The 22,399-nt window shown below is 40.3% G+C and overlaps 5 protein-coding genes across 6 annotated transcripts in view; 3 read left to right on the top strand and 2 right to left on the bottom strand.

The window, feature by feature from the left end:
• Positions 1–3,480, top strand: part of LOC107041227 (leishmanolysin-like peptidase) — a 131,200-nt gene extending 127,720 nt beyond the window's left edge. For both annotated transcript variants that reach the window (XM_015261672.2, XM_015261671.2), the window contains 5 exons: positions 9–141; positions 215–374; positions 1,328–1,494; positions 1,589–1,708; positions 1,794–3,480. In XM_015261672.2, coding sequence (XP_015117158.1) covers positions 9–141; positions 215–374; positions 1,328–1,494; positions 1,589–1,708; positions 1,794–1,952 — 739 coding nt within the window. In that variant the 3' untranslated portion in view covers positions 1,953–3,480. The remainder of the gene's footprint in view (positions 1–8; positions 142–214; positions 375–1,327; positions 1,495–1,588; positions 1,709–1,793) is intronic.
• Positions 3,481–4,542: 1,062 nt separating this feature from the next.
• LOC114841363 (gustatory and pheromone receptor 32a-like) lies at positions 4,543–6,555 on the top strand. Its single transcript, XM_029126316.1, has 4 exons — positions 4,543–5,514; positions 5,575–5,646; positions 5,704–5,793; positions 6,484–6,555. Exons 1-4 carry the CDS (start codon positions 4,543–4,545, stop codon positions 6,553–6,555), a joined length of 1,206 nt encoding a protein of 401 aa, XP_028982149.1.
• A 170-nt stretch (positions 6,556–6,725) lies between these two features.
• LOC107041231 (succinate dehydrogenase assembly factor 2, mitochondrial) lies at positions 6,726–8,326 on the top strand. Its single transcript, XM_015261677.2, has 3 exons — positions 6,726–6,872; positions 6,945–7,093; positions 7,392–8,326. The coding sequence occupies exons 1-3, from the start codon at positions 6,840–6,842 to the stop codon at positions 7,663–7,665; spliced, it is 456 nt and encodes a 151-aa protein (XP_015117163.1). The 5' UTR covers positions 6,726–6,839; the 3' UTR covers positions 7,666–8,326.
• LOC107041226 (Bloom syndrome protein homolog) lies at positions 8,002–15,346 on the bottom strand. Its single transcript, XM_015261670.2, has 3 exons — positions 14,970–15,346; positions 13,598–13,724; positions 8,002–12,571 (listed from the first exon to the last, which is right to left on the bottom strand). Exons 1-3 carry the CDS (start codon positions 15,074–15,076, stop codon positions 8,516–8,518), a joined length of 4,290 nt encoding a protein of 1,429 aa, XP_015117156.1. The 5' UTR covers positions 15,077–15,346; the 3' UTR covers positions 8,002–8,515.
• Positions 15,347–17,200: 1,854 nt separating this feature from the next.
• The window catches only part of LOC107041198 (integrator complex subunit 2), a 7,971-nt gene continuing 2,772 nt past the window's right edge, over positions 17,201–22,399 (bottom strand). The window contains exons 2-5 of the mRNA XM_015261638.1: positions 20,132–22,224; positions 19,349–19,553; positions 18,359–18,665; positions 17,201–17,790 (exon numbers count right to left, since the gene is read on the bottom strand). Of these exons, the coding sequence (XP_015117124.1) occupies positions 17,338–17,790; positions 18,359–18,665; positions 19,349–19,553; positions 20,132–22,224 (3,058 nt within the window). The 3' untranslated portion in view covers positions 17,201–17,337. The remainder of the gene's footprint in view (positions 17,791–18,358; positions 18,666–19,348; positions 19,554–20,131; positions 22,225–22,399) is intronic.

The following is a 22,399-nucleotide window of genomic DNA, read 5'->3' as shown; positions in this document are numbered from 1 at the left end:
AATTACAGAGGCAAATCGATCTATCCCTTCTGCAACAAAGTGAAACACGATCCTCTGCACACAGTGTGTACGGACGATAGAAGCTCCGTGGCCCTTTGCAATTTAGTCAATCATCCTCAGCCTCTGCCAAAAAAATATCAGGTAAATTGGAATTTCTCCTTACTAATCACGACCAGCAATAACGTACGATTACCCCAAAACATTTGCATTTCAGAATTTCGACCAAATACCTCACGTGACACCGGGCATGGAGGAATCGTACGGTGGCTCTGTTAATTTGGCGGATTACTGTCCCTTCATTCAGGAATTTGCATGGAAGGCAGATGAAATTGTTGTCAGGGGATCGCACTGTCTCTACGACGAAAATAATCCCCGTATGTTTATCCTCATGTTACATGTCGTTGTGTACGCGATATTATCCCAAAGCATAGTTCTGAACATTTCACCTGGATGATTAGACGTGGGGCGAATGTGACAGGAGGGGATAAACCTCGTCTGTGACGCAAAATGCAATTTTGAAATTTGTACAGAAATTTTTGAAATTTTGAAATTTAACGGAATGGGGTGAGGGACAAAATTCAATAATGAAATTCTGATTATTCTCTTTTGTTAACATTTCAAAAATTTCAAACATTTCAGAAATTTTAGAAATTTGAGAATTTTTCCAAAAATTAAAAAGAAATTAAAAATCATGGAAATAAAAAAAATCCGAAATTTCACATTTCAAAAATTGAAAAAATTGAAAATTTTTAGAAATCTGAAAAGAAATTTTAAAATTTCTGAAATTTTTCAAAATTTTCAAAATTTCAAAAACTAAAATTTTTCACAATTAAAAAAATTGCCATAATTTTAGAACTCTCAAAATTTTTACAAAATTTAAAAATTGGTGGAATTTCAAAAGTTTAAAAGATTTTGAAAATTTAAAAAATAAAAAAAATCTAAAATATGAAAGAAAAGGGTCAGGAGGGTCAACTATAACAGGAAATGAGAGTCAAAATTATGGAATTGAATTTTCGAAAAAAAATCTTATATTTTTTAAACTCATTTGTTTTAATTTTCTAAATCCCTGCATTTTGAAAATTTTTAAAACCTCTGAAATTCTGTGTTCATTCATAACATTTTTGCTGCGCGACAAATACGCAGATGTCCACCAGCCCCCGAACTAAATTGATAACCTTCAGTAAATACTCCCAGAAGGATGAGAAATAAAATATACGTCCTCCCTTTAGATATTCGTCTGTCCTTTTTTGATACGACATTCACCATTATTGATATCCATTTTTTTCCGAGTCCATCAATCACGTATGATAAATCGATTGTCCCCCAGATCCCGAGAAGAATTTCGCCCTGGAGCATTACGGCCGCCACTCGAAGTGTTTTGAACATACGAACGACATGTGGGAGGAGAGGACGTGTAAGCAGGCGAGACAGTGGCAGCATTGGGGGTCTGGGTGTTATCGATATAAGTGCGAAGGGGGAAGACTGCATATACTGGTACGTAAGCTGAATCCATAATGTACCTCGCTTTCCATTCATCCGTAAATCAATTGAGGTATTTTTCGTGGAATTGGTAATATTGATGTTGCAGGTGGCGAATCATACATACACGTGTTACCATGCTGGTCAGGAACTTGCGATAAGGATTATTCAGAGTGGGTGGCTCCACAAAGGGGCCATAATATGCCCCCCCTGCAGAGATATCTGTCAGGTAGACTTTCAGTGCATTTATCAGATGTTAAGATGACGTATCGTCTCGACGACCTGAGAATGTAATGTTTGTTTATGATTTCCAGGCGGAACTTCAGGCTAAGGGAGAATGGTGCAAGCCCGGCGACGAGCACCCTCCAGCAACATTTTATCACAGAGATATTTTAGCCTGTGGCTGCAATTCCCTGTCAATCTCTTGTATAGTACTTTTAATTACCATCACTGCTACTCTCATCACCAGATGATCTGGCAATGGTATTTGGTTTTCATAACTTCTTTCATGTATCATGTGACGTAACTGGTGTCATTCGACGCGAATGGACGCTTGTCACATTGGTTTTTGGTTCTGCACTGGTGGCACTATAACATAAGGTATTATTTCAGTCGTATTCCAATTCGTCCGGAATTTCATATGAACTGAGATCGATGAGATCAATTTTGTTGGAGAATTGAGGAGGGTATTAGGGGGTCCAGTGGTCTCTTTGTCTCTGAAATTTTCACGGTGAATTGTGTAATTGTATTATTCTCATGAATTTGTTTGTTGCGAGTATAATGCGGAGCGTGAGATCAATTTTTATATGTACATTTTTTCGTGAGGATGAATTATTGAGCATTTTATTTAGATGATTTAATCATTTGTCTGTTGAAACATATTATTATCTGCCTCTCGCAGTCATCCTTGAGGCTAATCAGTTGCTACAAGTTTATTGTACATAAGTGATAAATAATTCCCATAATTTCAATTCACATTCCTCATGATTTATTTTATCCCAGTGGTAGGGCTTTATTTTTGAAGTCGTGGTGCTGCAATTCAATATCATATCGTCGATTATTCTTCACGATAATACCGGAAACAAGTGTAATTGCAGAATTATGATTTCTCAATTCATTCAAATGTATGAATTTAAAGAGAAAATACACATATATTAGGATTAATTACAATGTAAATTATTATAATGAAAAATAGAACAGTGATGAAATGTCATCTGATGTCGATCTTTAAAACATCAGAGTACAAGTGATTTTTATTCTTAAATCAATAATGTTGAAACACTAGTGATAATAATGAACAAAAAATATGTAAATAGTTTATTAAGAAAGAATTTGAAAAAATGACACAATTCGTATCCAATATTTCTCATCAAATTTAAAATGTTGAGCAATTCAATTTTTATTTCCCTCATCGTTTCAATTGTGAAATTATCGATAAACATGAGATTATTGAAAGTTCTACATCAATTTTTGTAAATAATCATTGAGAAAGACTGGAAAGTATTCTGCATTTGTTACTCAATCAAACTGAAATTATTTTAAAAATCTATTTATCATTGTTTAATGTGTGAATTTCATTTCGAAATATTACTTTTCAAATTTTAATCACGAATCGAAGATGAAAAAGAATGATTAAAGAATGCATGAGCATGAAATGTAAAATGAAAACATTCACTCAAGAAGCAAATAATTGTAATTCGTGAATAAGAAAACCCCTCAGAACGAGTAATGGATTGTGAAGAGTGAATTTCCTGTAAAAACGTCAAGAGTGAGTATGAGCGACAGCCTGCACCATTCGAAATAATTTTGACATGCGCAAAATCTACATTCCATTAAAGTGCAAGAGAGCGTGTTGTGCCATCTTCGTAGAATTTTTTAAACTTTAATAAACAAGATGAAAAAATGTATTATGTATAAATTTTGCGCATACACGTCAAATGTTGAGACGTTTTTTACCAAACAAAGAAATGTAAACAATTTAAATAAATGAGGTATAAGTAAGACAGAAATTGTGTTCATTGATCCCATCAGATGGACAGTATTTTTTTTAAAGAAAATTCAATCATTTTCTTAATAAAGAAAACAGAATTGAATACCATTCTATGAAACATGAATAAACGAATCATAATTGTCCAAATCATTTGGGTCAGAGGAAAATAGAATAATTCTACTTTCGTAATATTGCGTTTACTAAGGTTTTCTTTGAACAAAGTCGATTAGAATTAATAGCTAGAATTATGAGATTATCTCACATTTTTTACGTTAAGGATAGGAGAATCTGAACGCAATATAGTGAAAATGATGATCGATTTTTTCACTTTGAACAAATAATATTAATATCCAAATACAAAACTTCTGATATGAATAAAAAGAAGCTGTGACTCAATATTCCAAATGAAGTTTTAATTTTTAATTTGGTGCTGAAAACACGAGATGACAATATTCTAAGCACGGAATTATATTGATGAGATGAACAACAGATTAATTGAATTACCGTGTGAACTAACTAAAAATTGATAACAGTGTGGGCACGCACTTTTACCAGAGTATCAACAAACATTGAATTCCAGAAATTCACACTCTAAAGTGTGTTCTAGAAGGAATTGAATTGTAATTATGATTAAAATCTTATCCAGTGAGCACAGAAATTAGAACATGGGCAGATCATTTATTGCAATATGAAAATTTAACAGCTGATAAATTGCGGCATATGATTATCATCCGTCCCATTGTTTTTACAATGATCATAATTACAAACAATTATTACCTGATATCCCCATTAATTTACCTGCAAGTATACGAATTTATTAATTTCTACCCAAAATCGCGTTAAAACTCACGAAAAAAGTTCTCAAAAAATTTTATTTGAACCGCCTTATTTTTCTGAATACATTATCGTCCAATCCCTACGTAATTACTACCGTTGTTATCACAAAGCCTATCTCCAAGTGGAAATCAATAAAATATCATTACTTAAATTGAGCATTTAATTAGCCACACCCCATTTACATCATCCAAAGTATAAACTCCGTCAATGTACATCGCAGCGCAAACCCCATCAACATGAGCTCAGCAAGTTTCAAAATAAATCTCCTCACCTTCCGAGTGACTCAAAAAGTTTTACTATTAATGGGCCTTGCGCCTTACACCGTCACCATCGAAGCCCCTCCCGCGAAGGAATCCGCATCGCCCATCAAATTCTCATTTTCAAAAAGAGGATGTGTCTATAACATTGCATTAGTCATACTAATAATCATAACAGTGATCACGTTCGTCCCAGAAATACTTCAATTCGAGCATCCCAATTACGGTCCCGTTGTGAAGTGCATCGACATCACCCTTATCATAATCGGCAACACAATCGCAGTAACTACTATTCTGATCTGCTGCAACTATCAACAGAATATTGTGGACATTGGTAATCAGCTGGGGGAATTTCACCAGAAATTTCAGGTCAAATCGTCGCAAAAGTGCAAAAGTGAATTAACAAATTGCGAGTACTCTGTGATAGTCTTCATCTTCTCACTGTTTTCCATCGGGTTGGTGATCGCTAGTTTTTTCCTATATCAATCTCTCGTAATTTTATCGTCTCTCCCCTGTGCGATAATTTCCGCCAGTTTCATCGTTAAATACAGTTTGATCATCAAAATTCTTAAGGGAATGATGAAATCCATGAATGAAGCGATCTGTCAAATGGACAAGTGTCTCATAGTGTTCCCAGAGGACTCATTCTTCCCAGAAAACATTGGGAATCCCCGGTTAATCGTGCGGAATTTGGCCGCTGTGAGACAAGCGCGCGCTGTCGTCTGCAAAATTTCTTGTCAGATTGCCGACATTCATGGGCTACCAAGTTTGTCCATCATTTTCTACGCTTGTTGTGGGTGCGTTAGCGCAGTCTACTTCCTCATAACTAATTTCATGATTCAACAGAGATTGTTTTTGAACGTGGCGTCAATGACTGGTATTCTATGGATTCTGTTGATCATGTATCCGATTGTCCTTTTGAGTGAGACTGTCAAGAGATTCAATGCCGAGGTGATTATCCGTATTAATTCTTTATGCTTTCCTCGATGATTTTGATGATTTTTCTTGCAGATGGAGAGAACAGCTGGTCTTATTTATGATTTTCGGGGAACTAGGGGATTGAATAAGGACATCATTTATGAGGTAATTATGCGGAGATTGTTTATCGATGATTTCTTGATTGTTATTTTGGTTTTTCAGTTGAACGATTTTGCTGTTGAGTTGCTACACAGAAAAGTTGTGTTCAGTGCTTACGGATTTTTTCCGCTGGATTGTACTTTACTTTATTCAGTAAGAATAGTTGATTAGTGTGGTCGTTCCTAGGGGGATGATCTATTGTTATTGGTTGGTCGCAAGTTGATCGTTGATCGATTTATTGTCGGCAGTTTATCAAGATCGATGATCAATGAGTGGTCAATCATTGGTCGATTGTTGTCGATTGTGGGATCATTGTTGATCACTGGTCGCTTGACCGTCAATCAATAGTTGATCGATTGATAATCGGTTGTAAGTCGGTCGATGGTTGTTGGAGGCCATCACTGGTCGATTCATTGTTGATCACTGGTCGTTTGCCCGTCAATCAGTCGTCGATCGGTAATTTGTCGTAAGTCAGTCGATGGATGGTCGATTCATTGTTGATAACTGGTCGGTTGACTGTCAATCAATCGTTGATCGATTGATAATTGGTCGTAAGTCGGTCGATGGTTGTTTGAGGCCATCACTTGTCGATCGATGGTCGATTCATTGGTGATCGCTGGTTGTTTGGTCTTCAATCAGTCGTCGATCGCTGGTCGGTCATCAACTGGTCGGAAATCGGTCGATAGTTATTAGAGGTCAATCAGTGGTCGATACTTGGTCGATCAATTGTCGATCACCGGTCGTTTGACTGTCCATCAGTTGTCGGTCGTTAGTCGACCCACCGGAATATGCTCAGATTTGAGAACGAATAAGAATTTCATATCGAATATTTTCCTCTTAAAGATATTTGGGATGGTTGTGACGTATCTGATAATCCTGCTGCAGTACAAACCTCTTGATGTCTCAACACATTAAAACAGAATGACAGCTCAATTCTATCCATTTATAAGATATCATTTTTGAAAATTGCGTGATCACAAATTTTCCCGCCAAAACTTCCTTACCGATCCGTCTTCGTCAGCCAGGAATTCCTTTTATCGACATGTGTCAACGATAACATGTCTATCATTGCTCCTTGATTACCAACGACGAGTTTAAAAGCAAAATCTCGGCGGAAAAAACTGTCACCGGGCCAAACATCAGCTGACGAGACACCCAAATAAAAATCAGTATTGCAGTCGTATGCGTCACATTTCATAATGAATCCCATCGTGAGGTCTTGCACAAATTTGGTGAGTGAATTATTTCAAAGCTTTTTCTCTATTCATTCGTGGAAGTAGAACGTGTCTAATAATTTTTTTCAGGTTAAGCCCAGCAGCTTTCTGAGAGCAATAACAACTGGAAATGTGACTTCAGCTGGATTTGATGATCTGCATCATCCGGAGGGTCATGAGCCGGGTATCCCTCCTTACGTGGAGCGTGAAGCCGAAAATGTTGATTTGAAACGCGCTAGGTATTTTTTAATAAGATAGGACATATATTTTTTTTTATATTTTCGTTTTTTTTCAGTTGTTTTACTAAAAAGTTTTGGTAATGTGATAGAATACCCTCTCCATTTGTTTGAAATCAAATTCAAAATTTCCTACAGTTAAATATTAATAAGAAATATTGAGAATATTTTACTTCAAATAAAGACTTCTGCCAAAATGTCAAGAACTAATAAAACGGCCAAACGTCACACCTGAAAAAATTTAATCATGATTATCTTACCTCTATGGCCACTCTCATCACGAGAATAATATTTTTTCCAGATTAATCTATCAATCCCGTAAACGTGGAATGCTGGAGAACGGTCTTCTCCTGAGTACCTTCGCCAAAAAGTACCTGAATGAATTCGACGATCACAAGCTCAGCCTATACGATCGTCTAATTAACATCCCCTCCAACGACTGGGACATCTTCTACTGGGCGGTGGGTGTCAAACCAACCCCCGAAGAATTCAACAACGAAGTGATGGACCTCCTGAAGAAGCACGTGAAAAACGACGACAGACAATCGCGAATAGTCCAGCCCGATCTCTACTAAATACCCCAGTCAACACATAGTATTTATTCTTTCACTAGAATGTATCTTTATTCATTAGGTAGAAAAATATACAACATTGAGTCTTAAAATATAATCGAACAATCCCCATCTACTATTGTACACATCAACTCTTGGTCTTCGCTAAACTTCCAAAATTATCTGTATTCAACCGACTCTTCCAAACAAATAACGAACGAAAAAAAATGAGAGCTCCGACGATCCTGAATTCAAAGCGACAGACACCCCAAAATCGCTTTCATCTTACACATCACACCTCGAGCCCCACTATCTCATAAGACGACAACTAAATAAACCAGAGTCAACAAATACCACTGATCCTCTCACTATGACATATCTTTATTCATTAAGTAGAAAAATATAAAACATTGAGTCTTAAAATATAATCGAACAATCCCCATCTACTATTGTACACATCAACTCTTGGTCTTCGCCAAACTTGCAAAATTATCTTTATTCAACTGACTCTTCCAAACAAATAACGAACGAAAAAAAATTGAGAGCTCCGACGATCCTGAATTCAAATCGACAGACACCCCAAAATCGCTTTCATCTTACACATCACACCTCGAGCCCCACTATCTCATAAGACGACAACTAAATAAACCAGAGTCAACAAATACCACTGATCCTCTCACTATGACATATCTTTATTCATTAAGTAGAAAAATATAAAACATTGAGTCTTAAAATATAATCGAACAATCCCCATCTACTATTGTACACATCAACTCTTGGTCTTCGCCAAACTTGCAAAATTATCTTTATTCAACTGACTCTCCCAAACAAATAACGAACGAAAAAAGAATTGTGAGCTCCGACGATCCAGAATTCAAATCGACCCATACCGCAATGGATCCGCGAGGTACTGTTTATTCTGCGTGAAATCAACGAGTCCCGGTCCCTTCGGCTGCGCCTTTCCCCTGGCCGCCCTCCCCCCTCTCTTCCCCGAGTACCGCCCCCTGCCTGAACCAGAAGTATTACGTTTGTACCTTTTAGCAGCATTCCCCTTGGCCCCAAAACTCTTTCTTTTCCTACCTCCACCGGACCCAGCAGTCGAGCTAGTCGCCGCTGACCAGCCGTCCTCAAAATCGCTCTCGTCATTGACCTCCTCCTCCTGCGCAGCTTCGATAGCCTCCAGCACCGCCTTCTTCTCCGCAAAATCCTTCAGAATATGCAGCAACGCTTTCCCAATCTTCTCGAAATTGGACTCCGTCACGTGAGGGATCTGCAGCATAGCTTCCTTGGTTGTCGGCATCTGTTGGCTCATGGCCCTGACGGCAATGGGGTTCATCACCGAGGTAGCCGACACCTCTATGGCCCCCGCATACCCCTTGATATCCCTCATGAGGGCGGCAAAACACTCGTCCTGCAGATTCTTCATATCCGTATTCCCCGGTTTCGTAGAGCTACTCACAGTAACCGTCAACTGAGCTTTAGTCGACTGCCTCATGGGGAACATGATCTTGTCGTTCGACCTCATGAACTCCCCCGAGTGCTTCGTAAGTCTGAGATAAGCCGCCGTCATATCGTTCTTGATGACCATCTCCTCCTCCAAAAGCCCATCAACCACCAATTTATGAATCAACCTCTCAACATCGCTCTTGTTCCAGGACTTCCCCCTCCCGTAGAGCGCAAGTTTGTTAGTCCCCGAGTCCCTGATCTTCTTGAGATCAGCCCCCTTGAACACATCCCCCAGTTGAATAGCTGTGATGTTCCCCCGGGTCTTCGAGATGTCTCGGACAGCCGTGATGATGGCCTTCACGTCCTCAGTGACGTCGATTTCTGTAAAGGTGTCGGTGTTCCTGCAGTTGTCGCAGATGGCCCCCCTGACAGCCCCACACTTGGACCGATCGAACTTCTCCCCGAAGTAATTCAACTGCAGCGATCTCCGACAGTCCGTCTTGTTCTCGCAGAACGCCACCATCTTGTAAAGATTCTCCATGTGGGTCTCGTAGACGTCCGCCGGTGGCCGATCCAGCTGCATCATCTTCCGGAGTCTGTGGACGTCTGCGTAGCTATAGAAGAGGATGCAGTCCGAGCTCTCGAGGTCACGACCAGCTCGTCCACTCTCCTGATAATACCCTTCTATGGACTTTGGTATGACAGCATGAATGACAAAACGAACATTCGGCTTGTCGATCCCCATGCCGAAGGCTATAGTGGCGCAAACGACCTTGATCTCCTCGGCAATCCACCTCCCCTGCACCTCCGACCTCTTGTTATCCCCCAGACCCGCGTGATAGCTCATCGCTTTGATTCCGTTCATTCTCATCTGGTCAGCGTAATCATCGCACTCTTTCTTAGACAGACAGTACACAATGCCGCACTCGTTCTTGTACTTCTCCTTAATCAGCGCTATGATCTTTGGGATTCCCTCTTTTCCCTTTTTCTCGGCAATCGTGTACTTCAGGTTAGGTCGGTTGAAGCTTGAGAGAAACCACTTGGGATTGGTCATTCCCAGTTGATGGAGAATGTCAGTTCTGACGCGAGGTGTCGCCGTCGCGGTCAGCGCCATCACCGGCACCTGGGGGTACTTGTTTCTCAGGACCTTGAGCTTTTTGTAATCGGGACGGAAGTCGTGGCCCCACTGGCTCACACAGTGCGCCTCGTCAATGACGAATCTAGAGAGCAGCTTCAATTGATAGAGACGAGTGAGAATTGACATGAATTTCTCGGAGGCAGCGATTTTCTCCGGCGTTACGTAAAGCAACTTGAGACTGGGATTTTCCAGAGCTAGCTCCCTGTAAACCCCGTTCATGTGTTTCTCAGAGGCGCCCCCTAGCATGTGGGCGGCTGGCACGTCCAGCGACACGAGTTTCTGCACCTGATCGTTTATCAGACTCTTCAGGGGGGAAATCACTATTGTGATTCCCCTTGTGAGAAGTGCCGGCAGTTGGTAACAGAGAGACTTGCCGCCACCTGTCGGCATGAGGATGAAGCAATCGTGATTCAACATGGCGGCGTTTATGGCTTGCAGCTGATTCGGCCTGAAGTCGAAGAGTCCAAAGGTCTTTCTGAATATCTTGAGCATTTCCGGGGAGTGGGAGTAGGCGAGGCCGTCGAAGTCCCCCGTCACTCCGTCGTTATGGACCTGCCCCATAAAATCCCCCATTTCGAAGATATCTTTTGCAGATCTCTTGCTTGTATCGGACCTTGAAGACGAGGCGGTGGAGATTTGAGAGCTCTTCGGAGGGTTCTTGTCCTCGTAGGCAAACGCCACGGAGGGAAACCTCTCCACTTGCTCGGAGTTCAATCGCTCTGGCTTAGACTTGACTTCGGGCAGCTCTGGGGAATCCCCTGGGTACTGAAAGCTGGTGCTGACGTCAGCAAGATCCACAGACATGTGCTTCATCATCTCGTAGGCGCGAATCTCCTCGTCGATGTCGATTGTTGGTTTTTTGACTGGAGTCTCCTCTCTGGGGGCTGGAGTGGAGAACTTCCTCTCCGGTTTCCTCGGGCTGGGAGCCGTCTGGGGGGACTCGGGGGTCTTCAAGGGCTGACGCTTCTCCCAGAGGGCCTCCAGTTGCTGCTTCGTCTGGGGCGCCATCTGGGCTTTCACTGGTCGCTTCACCTGGAAGCCGCTCTTCTTCACTGGCGCTGGTGATGGTGATGGGGAATCAAGCCCTGGCCTTCTGGAGGTGCCCTCTGGGGTCAGGGTCCCGTCGCTCTCTGGCTCGAATCTTGGAGACACTGGGGTCAATGGAGATGCCCTCTTGCTCTCTGCTTTCACCACGAAACCGTTGACCCTCGTGTCCTTCAGCTTGCAGGCCTCACGATTCTCTGATGATGTCGAAGGAAAGTACGAGGACATGTCATCGTCACTCGGGTAGTCGTCGACTGAGCTCTGAGCAACAACTGCTGTGTTCCTCCTCATCGTCTTGGTATCACTCAACTTTGGGTTCTCGAATCTGGATAAGGCTAGTGGTCGCTTTATGGGGGATGGCTCGAGCTCATCCTCGGTGGGGAAATCGTCTTCCAATACTGGTTTTTGGGCTTTAGGCTTCATCGGGGAAGCCTCGATATCCTGACTGCTGTCGTTCAATGGTGTCTTGCCCTTTGTATTCAGGTCGACTGACTCCAGCTGCTTGCTGACACGACGAGACTTCGCTTTCACGTGCTGTCGGAGGATTCTCAGTTCGCTGAAGACTTTTGCGTCGAACTGAGGAAATTTCTCCAGCACCTGCGTGGGGATCTTCTCCATGGCTGTGTAGAACTTGTCCAGGATCTCGATTTCGAGGCCTTGGAGACTGGTCTTCTGGTCCTGGAGGTGGGAAGCCTCGGTGGGGGTGGATGTCATGGCTGGGTTCTTCTTTACGGAGGCGATCCAGGGGGTCAGCTTCTGGTCCAGTCCCAGGGGCGTCAGGTTCACCTTGGGGTCTGGACCTTTCCAACGGGGACTCCTTGGTGATGACTCGTGGGGTCGAGGCTGGGGCTTCTTGGGGGTTAACTGCCTGGGGGAGTCGGTGGGGCTCTTCTTGGGTGGGGACTTCTTTGAAGTTGGGATGTCCTCTTCGTCTGAGGAGTCCTCGAGGAATCTGGGTCGCACTTGCCTTGGTTGCGGTCTAATAATGGGATATTCTGTCTTCACGTCTTTCTTGGCGGAGTTTAACTTTAGGGAGAGGGACTTGAGCTTTAGGGAGGGCTTCTTTGGAGTGAATTTATTAGAGTCTTGAGGGGTCTGGGTCTCGTCGGAGATCGAGACATCATTTGGTTTAGGCTTTGAGGGCTCCATTGGAGGGGTGCAGTTCTCCTTTTCACTGTCGATTTTTGAGGAGCCCTCCAGGGGACGATCCTCCAGGGAGTCGTCTATGTAGATTGGCTCGGACTGTCCTGAATTATTTTTTCTGGCCTTCTGCGGGGAGGTGAAGGACGAGTCTGTCGAGTGCTGGAGTGAATATGAAATAGATGATGGACGAAATTGTTATTCGTCTCCAGAGTTTGTATCAAGGATGTAGGGTCGTGGGAAATGTGGAGAAAAGAGTAAGCAGCAGTAGAGGGGTTTTAATGACAAATGCCAGTTTACGTTCTACTGGTTTCCCCGATCAAAATTGATTAGAGTGAGTCAAGATTGTCAAGGGATCCCAATGTCAGTGGTCACGAAGACGTGAATCATGCTTTATTCGAGTGTCAAATTCACTCCAAACACTGACCAAAATTAAAGTAGCTTATCCTTCGGCCGGGCTACGCTGTACTTTTGGATATTTTCAGTTTTTAAATTTCTCAACTAAATTGCATGGAAAAAATTTGAAAAAATTCATACCCAGTCAGTATTATCTAAATTAAATTTCGTAAAATATTTATATATTTTCAAACATTTCCCTTTTATAAATAAATAATAAAACTTGCTTGCAAAACGGTGGATTATTTTCTATGAGGTGTCAAAAAAATTATTGATTTTAATCTTTGATTACAAGGGAAATGTTGATTTTCACATAAGACACTGGGTTAAATCCTGATTTTTAAACATTTCTTCTTTGAATAACCAAAACGATAATTAAATTGAGAAAAAATTAGAATTCCGAATCTAATTGATTTTTCTGCAATTTTTTTGCAGTTTTCAATAATCTTCGAATTTGCCGTAAGGGTAGAGCTACTTTAATGGAAAGAATTGCTAAATGTGCTGCCTTCCCAGTGCACATTAACTGCATATTATTATCCATTGACCCCAGGACCATAACGTAGTGACTAACCGAATTCCCCAAGAAAAGTGAATTGAAAATATGAAGGAGCATTTAAGCGAAAAAAAGGGAATAGTTGGATAACTAAGATAGACTTCAAATGTATACGAATAAATAATGTATGTAACCATGTTTTTAGCCAACAAATTCAAAAACTAGAGTTTTCTTTCTCCACATTTGTCACGACTTCCGTAATAGATTATGGTGGGGAGTTAATTGGGAGGGGTACATACAATTGATATAATTGAATCTCGCTTTTCGACGGCTTCATCGGGACCATAATCGAAGGAATCCTCACGCATTAGAGAATCGCAAGCCATGGCTGTTTCTTCGAGTTTGGTGGATCCATTGGCGATGTCGCTGTGAACCGTGGAATATGCAAGCGTAAAGGGTGGAATTCGAAAAAGTGATTTTATGGAGAAAAATGAAAATTTTTTACTTCAGTTTCTTAAATTTTTTTTTAAAAAGACTAAATCAATCCCAATCTCTCAAGGGTGTTCTCTATTTTTGCTGGACTTCTAGTTACAAACATGTCCATGCAGAGCAAGCCAGCAATTTTTCCATCACAAGAGTATTTTATAAATAATTGGGAAACAGGAGAAAGAAATGAGCACATGAACTAGTAAATATCCATTTCCTTTCAGTTTCAGAAACAGGAATTCAAGAATATTTTGTCAACCAAAATAATGAACTTTGGATAATTATTTTGGAGGATATCTCATGGGATTGTTCCCAGCTTTGAAAATTACTTGGCGATCAAAAACCAGTGAAAACATGAAATTTTCTTTCCATCAAAGTTTCACACTTCTTCATTCTAAAAAAAAGAATTGAAAAGACTAAATGTCAATGCCAATCTCTCTGGGGTGTTCTCTATTTTTGCTGGGCTTCTAGTCACAAACATGTCCATGCAGAGCAAGCCAGCAATTTTTCCATCACAACAGTATTTTATAAATAATTGGGAAACAGGAGAAAGGAATGAGCACATGAACTAATAAATATCCATTTCCTTTCAGTTTCAGAAACAGGAATTCAAGAATATTTTGTCAACCAAAATAATGAACTTTGGATAATTATTTTGGAGGATATCTCATGTGATTTTTCCCAGCTTTGAAAATTACCTGGCGATCAAAAACCAGTGAAAACATGAAATTTTCTTTCCATCAAAGTTTCCCACTTCTTCATTCTCAAAAAAAAAAAAAAATTGAAAAGACTAAATGTCAATGCCAATCTCTCTGGGGTGTTCTCTATTTTTGCTGGACTTCTAGTCACAAACATGTCCATGCAGAGCAAGCCAGCAATTTTTCCATCACAACAGTATTTTATAAATAATTGGGAAACAGGAGAAAGGAATGAGCACATGAACTAATAAATATCCATTTCCTTTCAGTTTCAGAAACAGGAATTCAAGAATATTTTGTCAACCAAAATAATGAACTTTGGATAATTATTTTGGAGGATATCTCATGTGATTTTTCCCAGCTTTGAAAATTACCTGGCGATCAAAAACCAGTGAAAACATGAAATTTTCTTTCCATCAAAGTTTCCCACTTCTTCATTCACAAAAATAAAAATAAGCAATTGAAAAGTTTAAATGTCAATTCTAACCTCTCTGGCGGGTCCTCAATTTTCCCTGGAATTCTAGCGGCAAACATGTCCCCACAAATTTGTAAATCTCCTCCAACAGACGCCAATTTACCTCTCAAACTCGGCATTCAATTCACATAACTAAAACCGCGATAATTAACGTCTTCATTTCTCCCGCAATACACTTCACTCACGGGGGGAGGGGGAGTTCGTTTCTACAATTTCAAGATGGACTCAGTCCGTTTTGGAGGCGTTCTAGGGAAAGTGGCGTCAGTACCGGAGGCGGTGGAACGACTGGAACGGATGGGCGCGAAAATTTGTGGTCACATTCTCGGACGGGCAGGGAAGCGATTTTGCTCGTTTTACGTCGACATAAAATCGTAAATTTCAACCAATGACAGTCCTGAATTCGGAATACTAAACTAGGATTGCTTGAAATTTATGATTTTATGTCGACATAAAACGAGCAAAATCGCTCCCCAGATTCTGATGTTATGTGGTCAAACAGGGCTCGATATTGCAGATGTCCTCTGAAATAGCCTTACCAATCGAACTTTCTAGTGCAGCGGGACGTTGAGAGACGGCGGGATTATTCTCATTTTAAGCGGAATTACAAACTGAATCAAACTAGATCAATAGGTTGTCAGCCGGAAACTATTATTAATAAACAAATGACGATGATAAATCACTTGTAATTCGTCAGCAGATGAATGAAATGCATTTTTCAGTGTTTAAGGATTACTCAATTGATTAGTAATTTTTAAAAACTAACGGAGTACTAATTGAGAATCAACATTCACTTGACAAAAAAAAGAATTCGATTGATTTGAATTAAATTCGATTTTGCCGAAAGTCGACTTTCCCCCTGGAAAAATCCGAGATCTGACCCTTGATCCAGGTGAAAAAAAATTTGTTTGAAGATGAAATATCCAAAAAAACGAAACAACTCCTACTGGAGAATGTTCCTAAGGACTCCCTCAATCCCTCAAAAAATTCCCACCCCCCTGGGAAACTTACTTGAGGGTAATACTAGGGTGAAAAGCTATTTTTTTGCGATTTTTAGACGAAAAAAAATTTTTTGAACACAAACTATCCAAAAAAACAAACCATTTCTATTGGAGAATGTTTCTAAGGACTCCCTGAATCCCTTAAAAGAATACCAACCCCCTGGGAAACGTATTTGAGGGTAATACTAGGGTGAAAAGTTATTTTTTTGCGATTTTGACACGAAAAAAAAATTTTTGAACACGAAATATGCAAAAAAACCAAACAACTTCTACTGGAGAATGTTCCTAAGGACTCCCTCAATCCCTTAAAAAATTCCCATCCCCCTGGGAAACTTACTTGAGGGTAATACTAGGGTGAAAAGCTATTTTTTTGCGATTTTGACACGAAAAAAAAATTTTTGAACACGAAATATGCAAAAAAACCAAACAACTTCTACTGGAGAATGTTCCTAAGGACTCCCTCAATCCCTTAAAAAATTCCCATCCCCCTGGGAAACTTACTTGAGGGTAATACTAGGGTGAAAAGCTATTTTTTTGCGATTTTGACACGAAAAAAAAATTTTTGAACACGAAATATGCAAAAAAACCAAACAACTTCTACTGGAGAATGTTCCTAAGGACTCCCTCAATCCCTTAAAAAATTCCCATCCCCCTGGGAAACTTACTTGAGGGTAATACTAGGGTGAAAAGCTATTTTTTTGCGATTTTGACACGAAAAAAAAATTTTTGAACACGAAATATGCAAAAAAACCAAACAACTTCTACTGGAGAATGTTCCTAAGGACTCCCTCAATCCCTTAAAAAATTCCCATCCCCCTGGGAAACTTACTTGAGGGTAATACTAGGGTGAAAAGCTATTTTTTTGCGATTTTGACACGAAAAAAAAATTTTTGAACACGAAATATGCAAAAAAACCAAACAACTTCTACTGGAGAATGTTCCTAAGGACTCCCTCAATCCCTTAAAAAATTCCCATCCCCCTGGGAAACTTACTTGAGGGTAATACTAGGGTGAAAAGCTATTTTTTTGCGATTTTGACACGAAAAAAAAATTTTTGAACACGAAATATGCAAAAAAACCAAACAACTTCTACTGGAGAATGTTTCTAAGGACTCCCTCAATCCCTCAAAAAATTGCCAACCCCCTGGCAAATGTACTTGATGGTAGTACAGGTGAGAAAACTCACTCACAATATTGCAATGAAAAACAGGCCATGTTAAGACCATCTATTCTTGAAACCAGTGACTGAAAAAAGAAAATTCGTGTATGTACATCATTCATTTCGTGAAGTTATTTACAATTGTAATAAAGAATTGATGACTAATATATACAAAAACTGCACAACAATTTTCTCACAGTTTTACAAAAATTAATTTCAGCCTTCAATAAACTCTGGATTGTAGAATGGCTTTCTGTATCAGTGAGGAGAACGTCGAGTTGACTTCCTGGCAGAGAATTTCCGCCGATTTATCCCCCAGAGCAGCTTGAGCAGAGCTGACCCTTCCCAATTGCAGGAGAAGTCCAGTTGTGTCTTCAGCGAGAGGAGGAAATGCCAGGCAAATTCTCGTGAGGGCTGAGAGCACAGGCATGAAGAGAACGACACGATCCTTAGCTGGGAGGACCCCAAGGAGGGTTATCAATGTGTTTATCGCCAGTCGGGAGACACTGAGAGCCTTTGGCAATGCATACTGCACTGCCAGGTGGGACGCAAGATCAACTGCAAACACTTGCTTCTCTGGCTCGGGCTGAGATAGCAACTCTGGGATCCAGTCCAAACAGATGTGCATCGAGGGGATGCCGGATACTGTTATTGGGAGGAGTTCACGGGGATAGCCCTGGAAAAATCCATTGTTTGTTTATTAAAGTACTTCCACAGTATACTTTTGGATGATAGAGTGGGAGTAAACATCAAAGGTGCCGACACTCCGCTGCTTCGTTCGAAAAAAGAATATGCAAATTTTAAAGATTCAAGAGTGAATGAAAATTTTGTTGATCGGATTCATTTTTCTTCATGAGTCATAATTATTCAACAGATAATTTTTTTTATCCTCAAAAAATTTTGAGGATAAAAAAAATTTTTGAGGATAAAAAAAAATGAAAAATTTAAAGATTCAAGAGTGACTGAAAATTTTGCTGATCGGATTCATTTTTATTCATGAGTCATAATTATTCGGCCGGCAATTTTTTTTATTCTACATTTTTTTTTCTTCATTTCTTCATTTATTCAGAAATTGAATAAGCAATATGCACCGAATGTAGACGTAAGCATGAGGTTGTACAGTTTCATATTTTTACAAAATGCTTTATTTGCCTGGGCATTCGAAATTTCATTGGGCATGAAAAAAATCATATTTTTGGAAAATGGATAAACATCCTTAAATGTTTTCGTACGTGTTTTCATACCTGAAAATGAACGAGTTTTGCCAGTGGTGGGTCAGCGATGAAAACTTGATGAAGATAGGAGCAAACCACACTCCTAATCTCCCTCAGTGACCACATCTGTCCAGGAACTCGTTGGTCCTCATCAGTCTCCAAGCAAGCCTCCAAAAGAATTTGAACCGCTGCACTCTCTTGACCCGCAACCAGTGCCGCTCTCAGATCCTCCCTCTCTACTTCACTCGTCAGTTGTCCCACTTTTTCTGTCAAAGGTCTGTCCTGCATGTGTCTTGATAACTGTGACGTTGAGGCAGCAAGTGTTGCTTGAAGAATTCTGAAATTAGAATTGGAATTCAATGGGAATATGCAAATGACAAAGGGCTTTCGTTACAACATAGCCAATACATTTTCGTATTAAATTAACAATTTCTTTCCGAATGGAACTTCTATGACGATGAACTTTAAACTGATTCCAATGATTCATTGAATTCTCATAATATCACTTTCAATCGCCCAATTTATTCGCATTTAATTCATCACTTGAACAACTCATGATGAGTTTAATGTTCTTCGATAAATTTTGATTGAACGTTACAATGAATATCAAATATTCTCCTGTTCTTTATTTTATTATATTATCAAACGGCAACAAATGAAACTATAGCGAAAGAATGAGAAAATTTATGCATAAGAATTTCTATAGAAAAATAAAGATATATTGACTTCATTCTATCAAATATCCATAAAAAAATTAAATAATCAAATCCCGTAATCTTTCATAGAATTATTTGAAAAAAACGTAATGGAATCATTTTGAAGAATTTCAATAAAAGTTCAATAGAATTATTATACAATTCCAATTGAAGTTTAATAGAATATCTCAGAGGTGTTACGTTTTTCTATCAATTTTTCTTATAATTATTATTAAAAAACTTTATTGGAGCGAACAAAGTGAATGAAACAAAAGTCTCTGGACAGTTTCAGGTGTTGATAAACTGTGATGAATCTAAATCTTACCGCAGAATGACTGATAACACCGGGGCACATCTGAATACTCTGGTATCACATCTGAGCACTTGGAGAGGGTCGAGAACAATGTTCTCTTGCGTAAGACGAACATTCTGAACCGTTGGATTTTCAATCAAAAGTGCGTTTGTTGACATTACCCATAAACACCTCGGTAGAACAGTGTTTAATCTCAGCCAGACTTGTTTGTACAATTCTGAAAATAAATTCAATCATTTAACAAAAGTTATAAACAACTTATGCAGCGTAAACAAAGCAGCCAATCACAGCCCAATCAAAAAAATTTTCCACGACGTCCGATTACATTATTACATTTCAGAATAAAATTAATCCCCTCCTCCCACGTACGATTAAATTCCATATGAAGATATGTTGAACTTTTTTTGAAATTTCGATTCGTTTCTCGTCGATTTTATTAATAAAAATTCAATAAGAAAGGAAAACAATATTTTCTTTTCCTTGTGATGATGAATTAAAAACTCAATAAAATGAAACTTTAAATTTTCTAATAAATAAACATTACTAAATTTCAATCAATTAGTCAATCTGCCTATCTAAATTACTGGTCAATAAATAATTTAGAATTTTAGTATTTAAACTGATGATTCCTTCAATAATTAAAATTCAAGACTGACATTAACGAATTGACTACTTAATAAATTATCGGTAATTATAATTTACGGAAATGGCAATCCCTGTTTTTCAATAAAATTTTTTATGCGTGCTGCACTCCGCCAAATAAACTCCCATTACCCACCCCACCATTGGACTCACCTTGAATATACCTCGGCACCTTCTCATCCAGAATGACCTTGAAATAATGTACAAAAGTTTCCGCATGTGGCCAAATATCAGTCGGTTTCATAGACATCAACTGCCTCAGCAGTCTCCCAGTCCTCGACGGACAGCTCTTGATATGTCCAAAAGCCTCAATAATCGAGACATCATTAATCACCACATTTTCATAATTAGCAGCTGGCGATTCGATATTAATCATCTCATCATCCAGCCAATCGTCAACGAGACTCAAATGTGGAAAGTGCGTTGCCAGTAATCTAAGCAGTGGTGAAAATAACCCAGCATAGCTGGCCTGATCCCTCTGAACCTGTTGCAATAAATACTTAATCGGCAGCTCCGATAAAAATTCCGTTGAATAACTCTTAACTTTCCTCCCCTGCGATATAAAATTATGCATATTGGACAGTCTGACATCCTCATAAAGCAGAAGATAATAAAGAAATAATAGCTGTGACGTTAGCGATGGCTTAGAGGTATCAACATCCAGATAATCCGTCTCCATATCCATGATATTAAGTGCACTCTTCTTAACATCAAAATTCGCCCCAAACACACTATTCTGAAAGACCTTTCTAATCTCATCCTCCATGATAGGTTTATTGGTGTGCTCTGAACTCTTGTGATTGACAACAAGAATTGAATTAACATAAACCTCAACGAGAGCGGGTAGAACCGGATGTAGTGGTGGAACGCTGTTACAAAGTTGCTTGTAAATCCAAGTCTTGATGGGCACTCGATGCTTGGCAAATGCCCTGGACTTGAGCAGCTGATGTATACAATGAACAGGCAAAAAGCCCGGTATATTGGCATTCAAATTAGCAGTGACAGGCACCTTGACAGCATGAGCAGTGACAATTTGTTCGGTGAAAATCTCCTGCATGAATATCTGCTTCATTCTCGTCAAATTATTCGGCCTAATCGGTATCTTCATGCCTAACGTAGCACAAACAAGATCGCATATAGCTGACAATTGATTGCTGTGAAAGTGAATGGCCATCAGCAGCAGCATCTCTCCAAAACTGGCTGTTACACCACTAGCACTTTCGAAGTAAGCCTCCTCCCTCACCAGCCACTGCACCCACTCAATGCTCTTCTTTTCGAGATTGTGATGGCCGATCAGTGAGGGACAAGCTATCAGCATGCAGAGGCCAAGCGAGACAAATCTGACGCCAGCAGGTGAGGGAGGCGGGTGAGAGGTCAAGAGTTGAACGATCATTGGGACTTCGTCGTCCTGAAATTTAATTCCTCCTATTCCCCTCAGTGCGCAGTAGAGTCGAAGGAGAGCACTTGCTTGGACCACTTGACACTCCGCCAATTGGCAATCGGGTGATCTAGGGACAATTGCCCACAGTCGTACCAACAGCTCGTCTCGGAGGGCTTGCAGCGCTGTGTGGGATTCCCCTTTTCGTTTCTGGCCATTTCGAATGAACATGGCAATCCACGTTCTTACCTGCTGATCACTTCCCAGTAAAAGTCCTGAGACGAAGGCGACTGTGTCACTGTCGAGTTGTGAGGATTCCAAACACTCTCGCTCGAGGCTCAGAGTGATGGCCAGTGCTGGCATTCGACAGAGCTCAACGCACTTTGCTCGAACTGCCAGAGCTCGACTGGGATTCATTCGGCAGAGCATTGTCAAGGCTTGGGTGCGAATTCTTCCGAGGGCTGACTCCTCCTGACGCTCGCCATTCGCGATCAGGTGGGTGCACACTTCGGAGAAGGAGTCTGGACTGTTGGCGACTATCCAGCAGATGATCTCCGGACCGTGTTTCACGTGCAGAAGGGTCTCGGCTATGTCGCGGATGGAGAGGAGAGCTGGGAGCTCCGCCAGGGCTATGCAGATCACGTAGGCTATCTCCTCCATGTAGACGGCATTGTCGAAGAGGTCTGATTGCTTTATGAGGAATTCATTGTTCTTGTGGTACTCGTGGATCTGGGAGGAGACGAACAGGAGCTCGCTCAGGACCAGGCGAATTCGACGGGTGGATTCACTGCGCTCGAATTCTAGGGCCAGACCGCTCTGCAGGGATTGCGCGAGGATACTGTCGCCCTGGGTGTTTCCCAGTTTTTGTCTGGAGGGGACGTGCAATTGAAACCCCGAGTTAAAAACCCGAGTTTGTAGCAAAGATGTCAGGCAAGATATGAATGTTTTTTTGGGCTCAAATGAAAGAGCGGGTCGAGAAATGACGTGCTAGAGCCTCTAAACATGACAAATGTCTCTAAAGATGATATCTGTTTTCAATTGAA

This window comes from Diachasma alloeum, unplaced genomic scaffold (genome assembly GCF_001412515.2).
Source record: "Diachasma alloeum isolate Michigan unplaced genomic scaffold, Dall2.0 Dall_scaffold_00359, whole genome shotgun sequence".
Taxonomy (NCBI): domain Eukaryota; kingdom Metazoa; phylum Arthropoda; class Insecta; order Hymenoptera; family Braconidae; genus Diachasma; species Diachasma alloeum.
The sequence above is the reverse complement of the archived record's forward strand: the minus strand, read 5'-3'. Positions and strand labels throughout refer to the sequence as shown.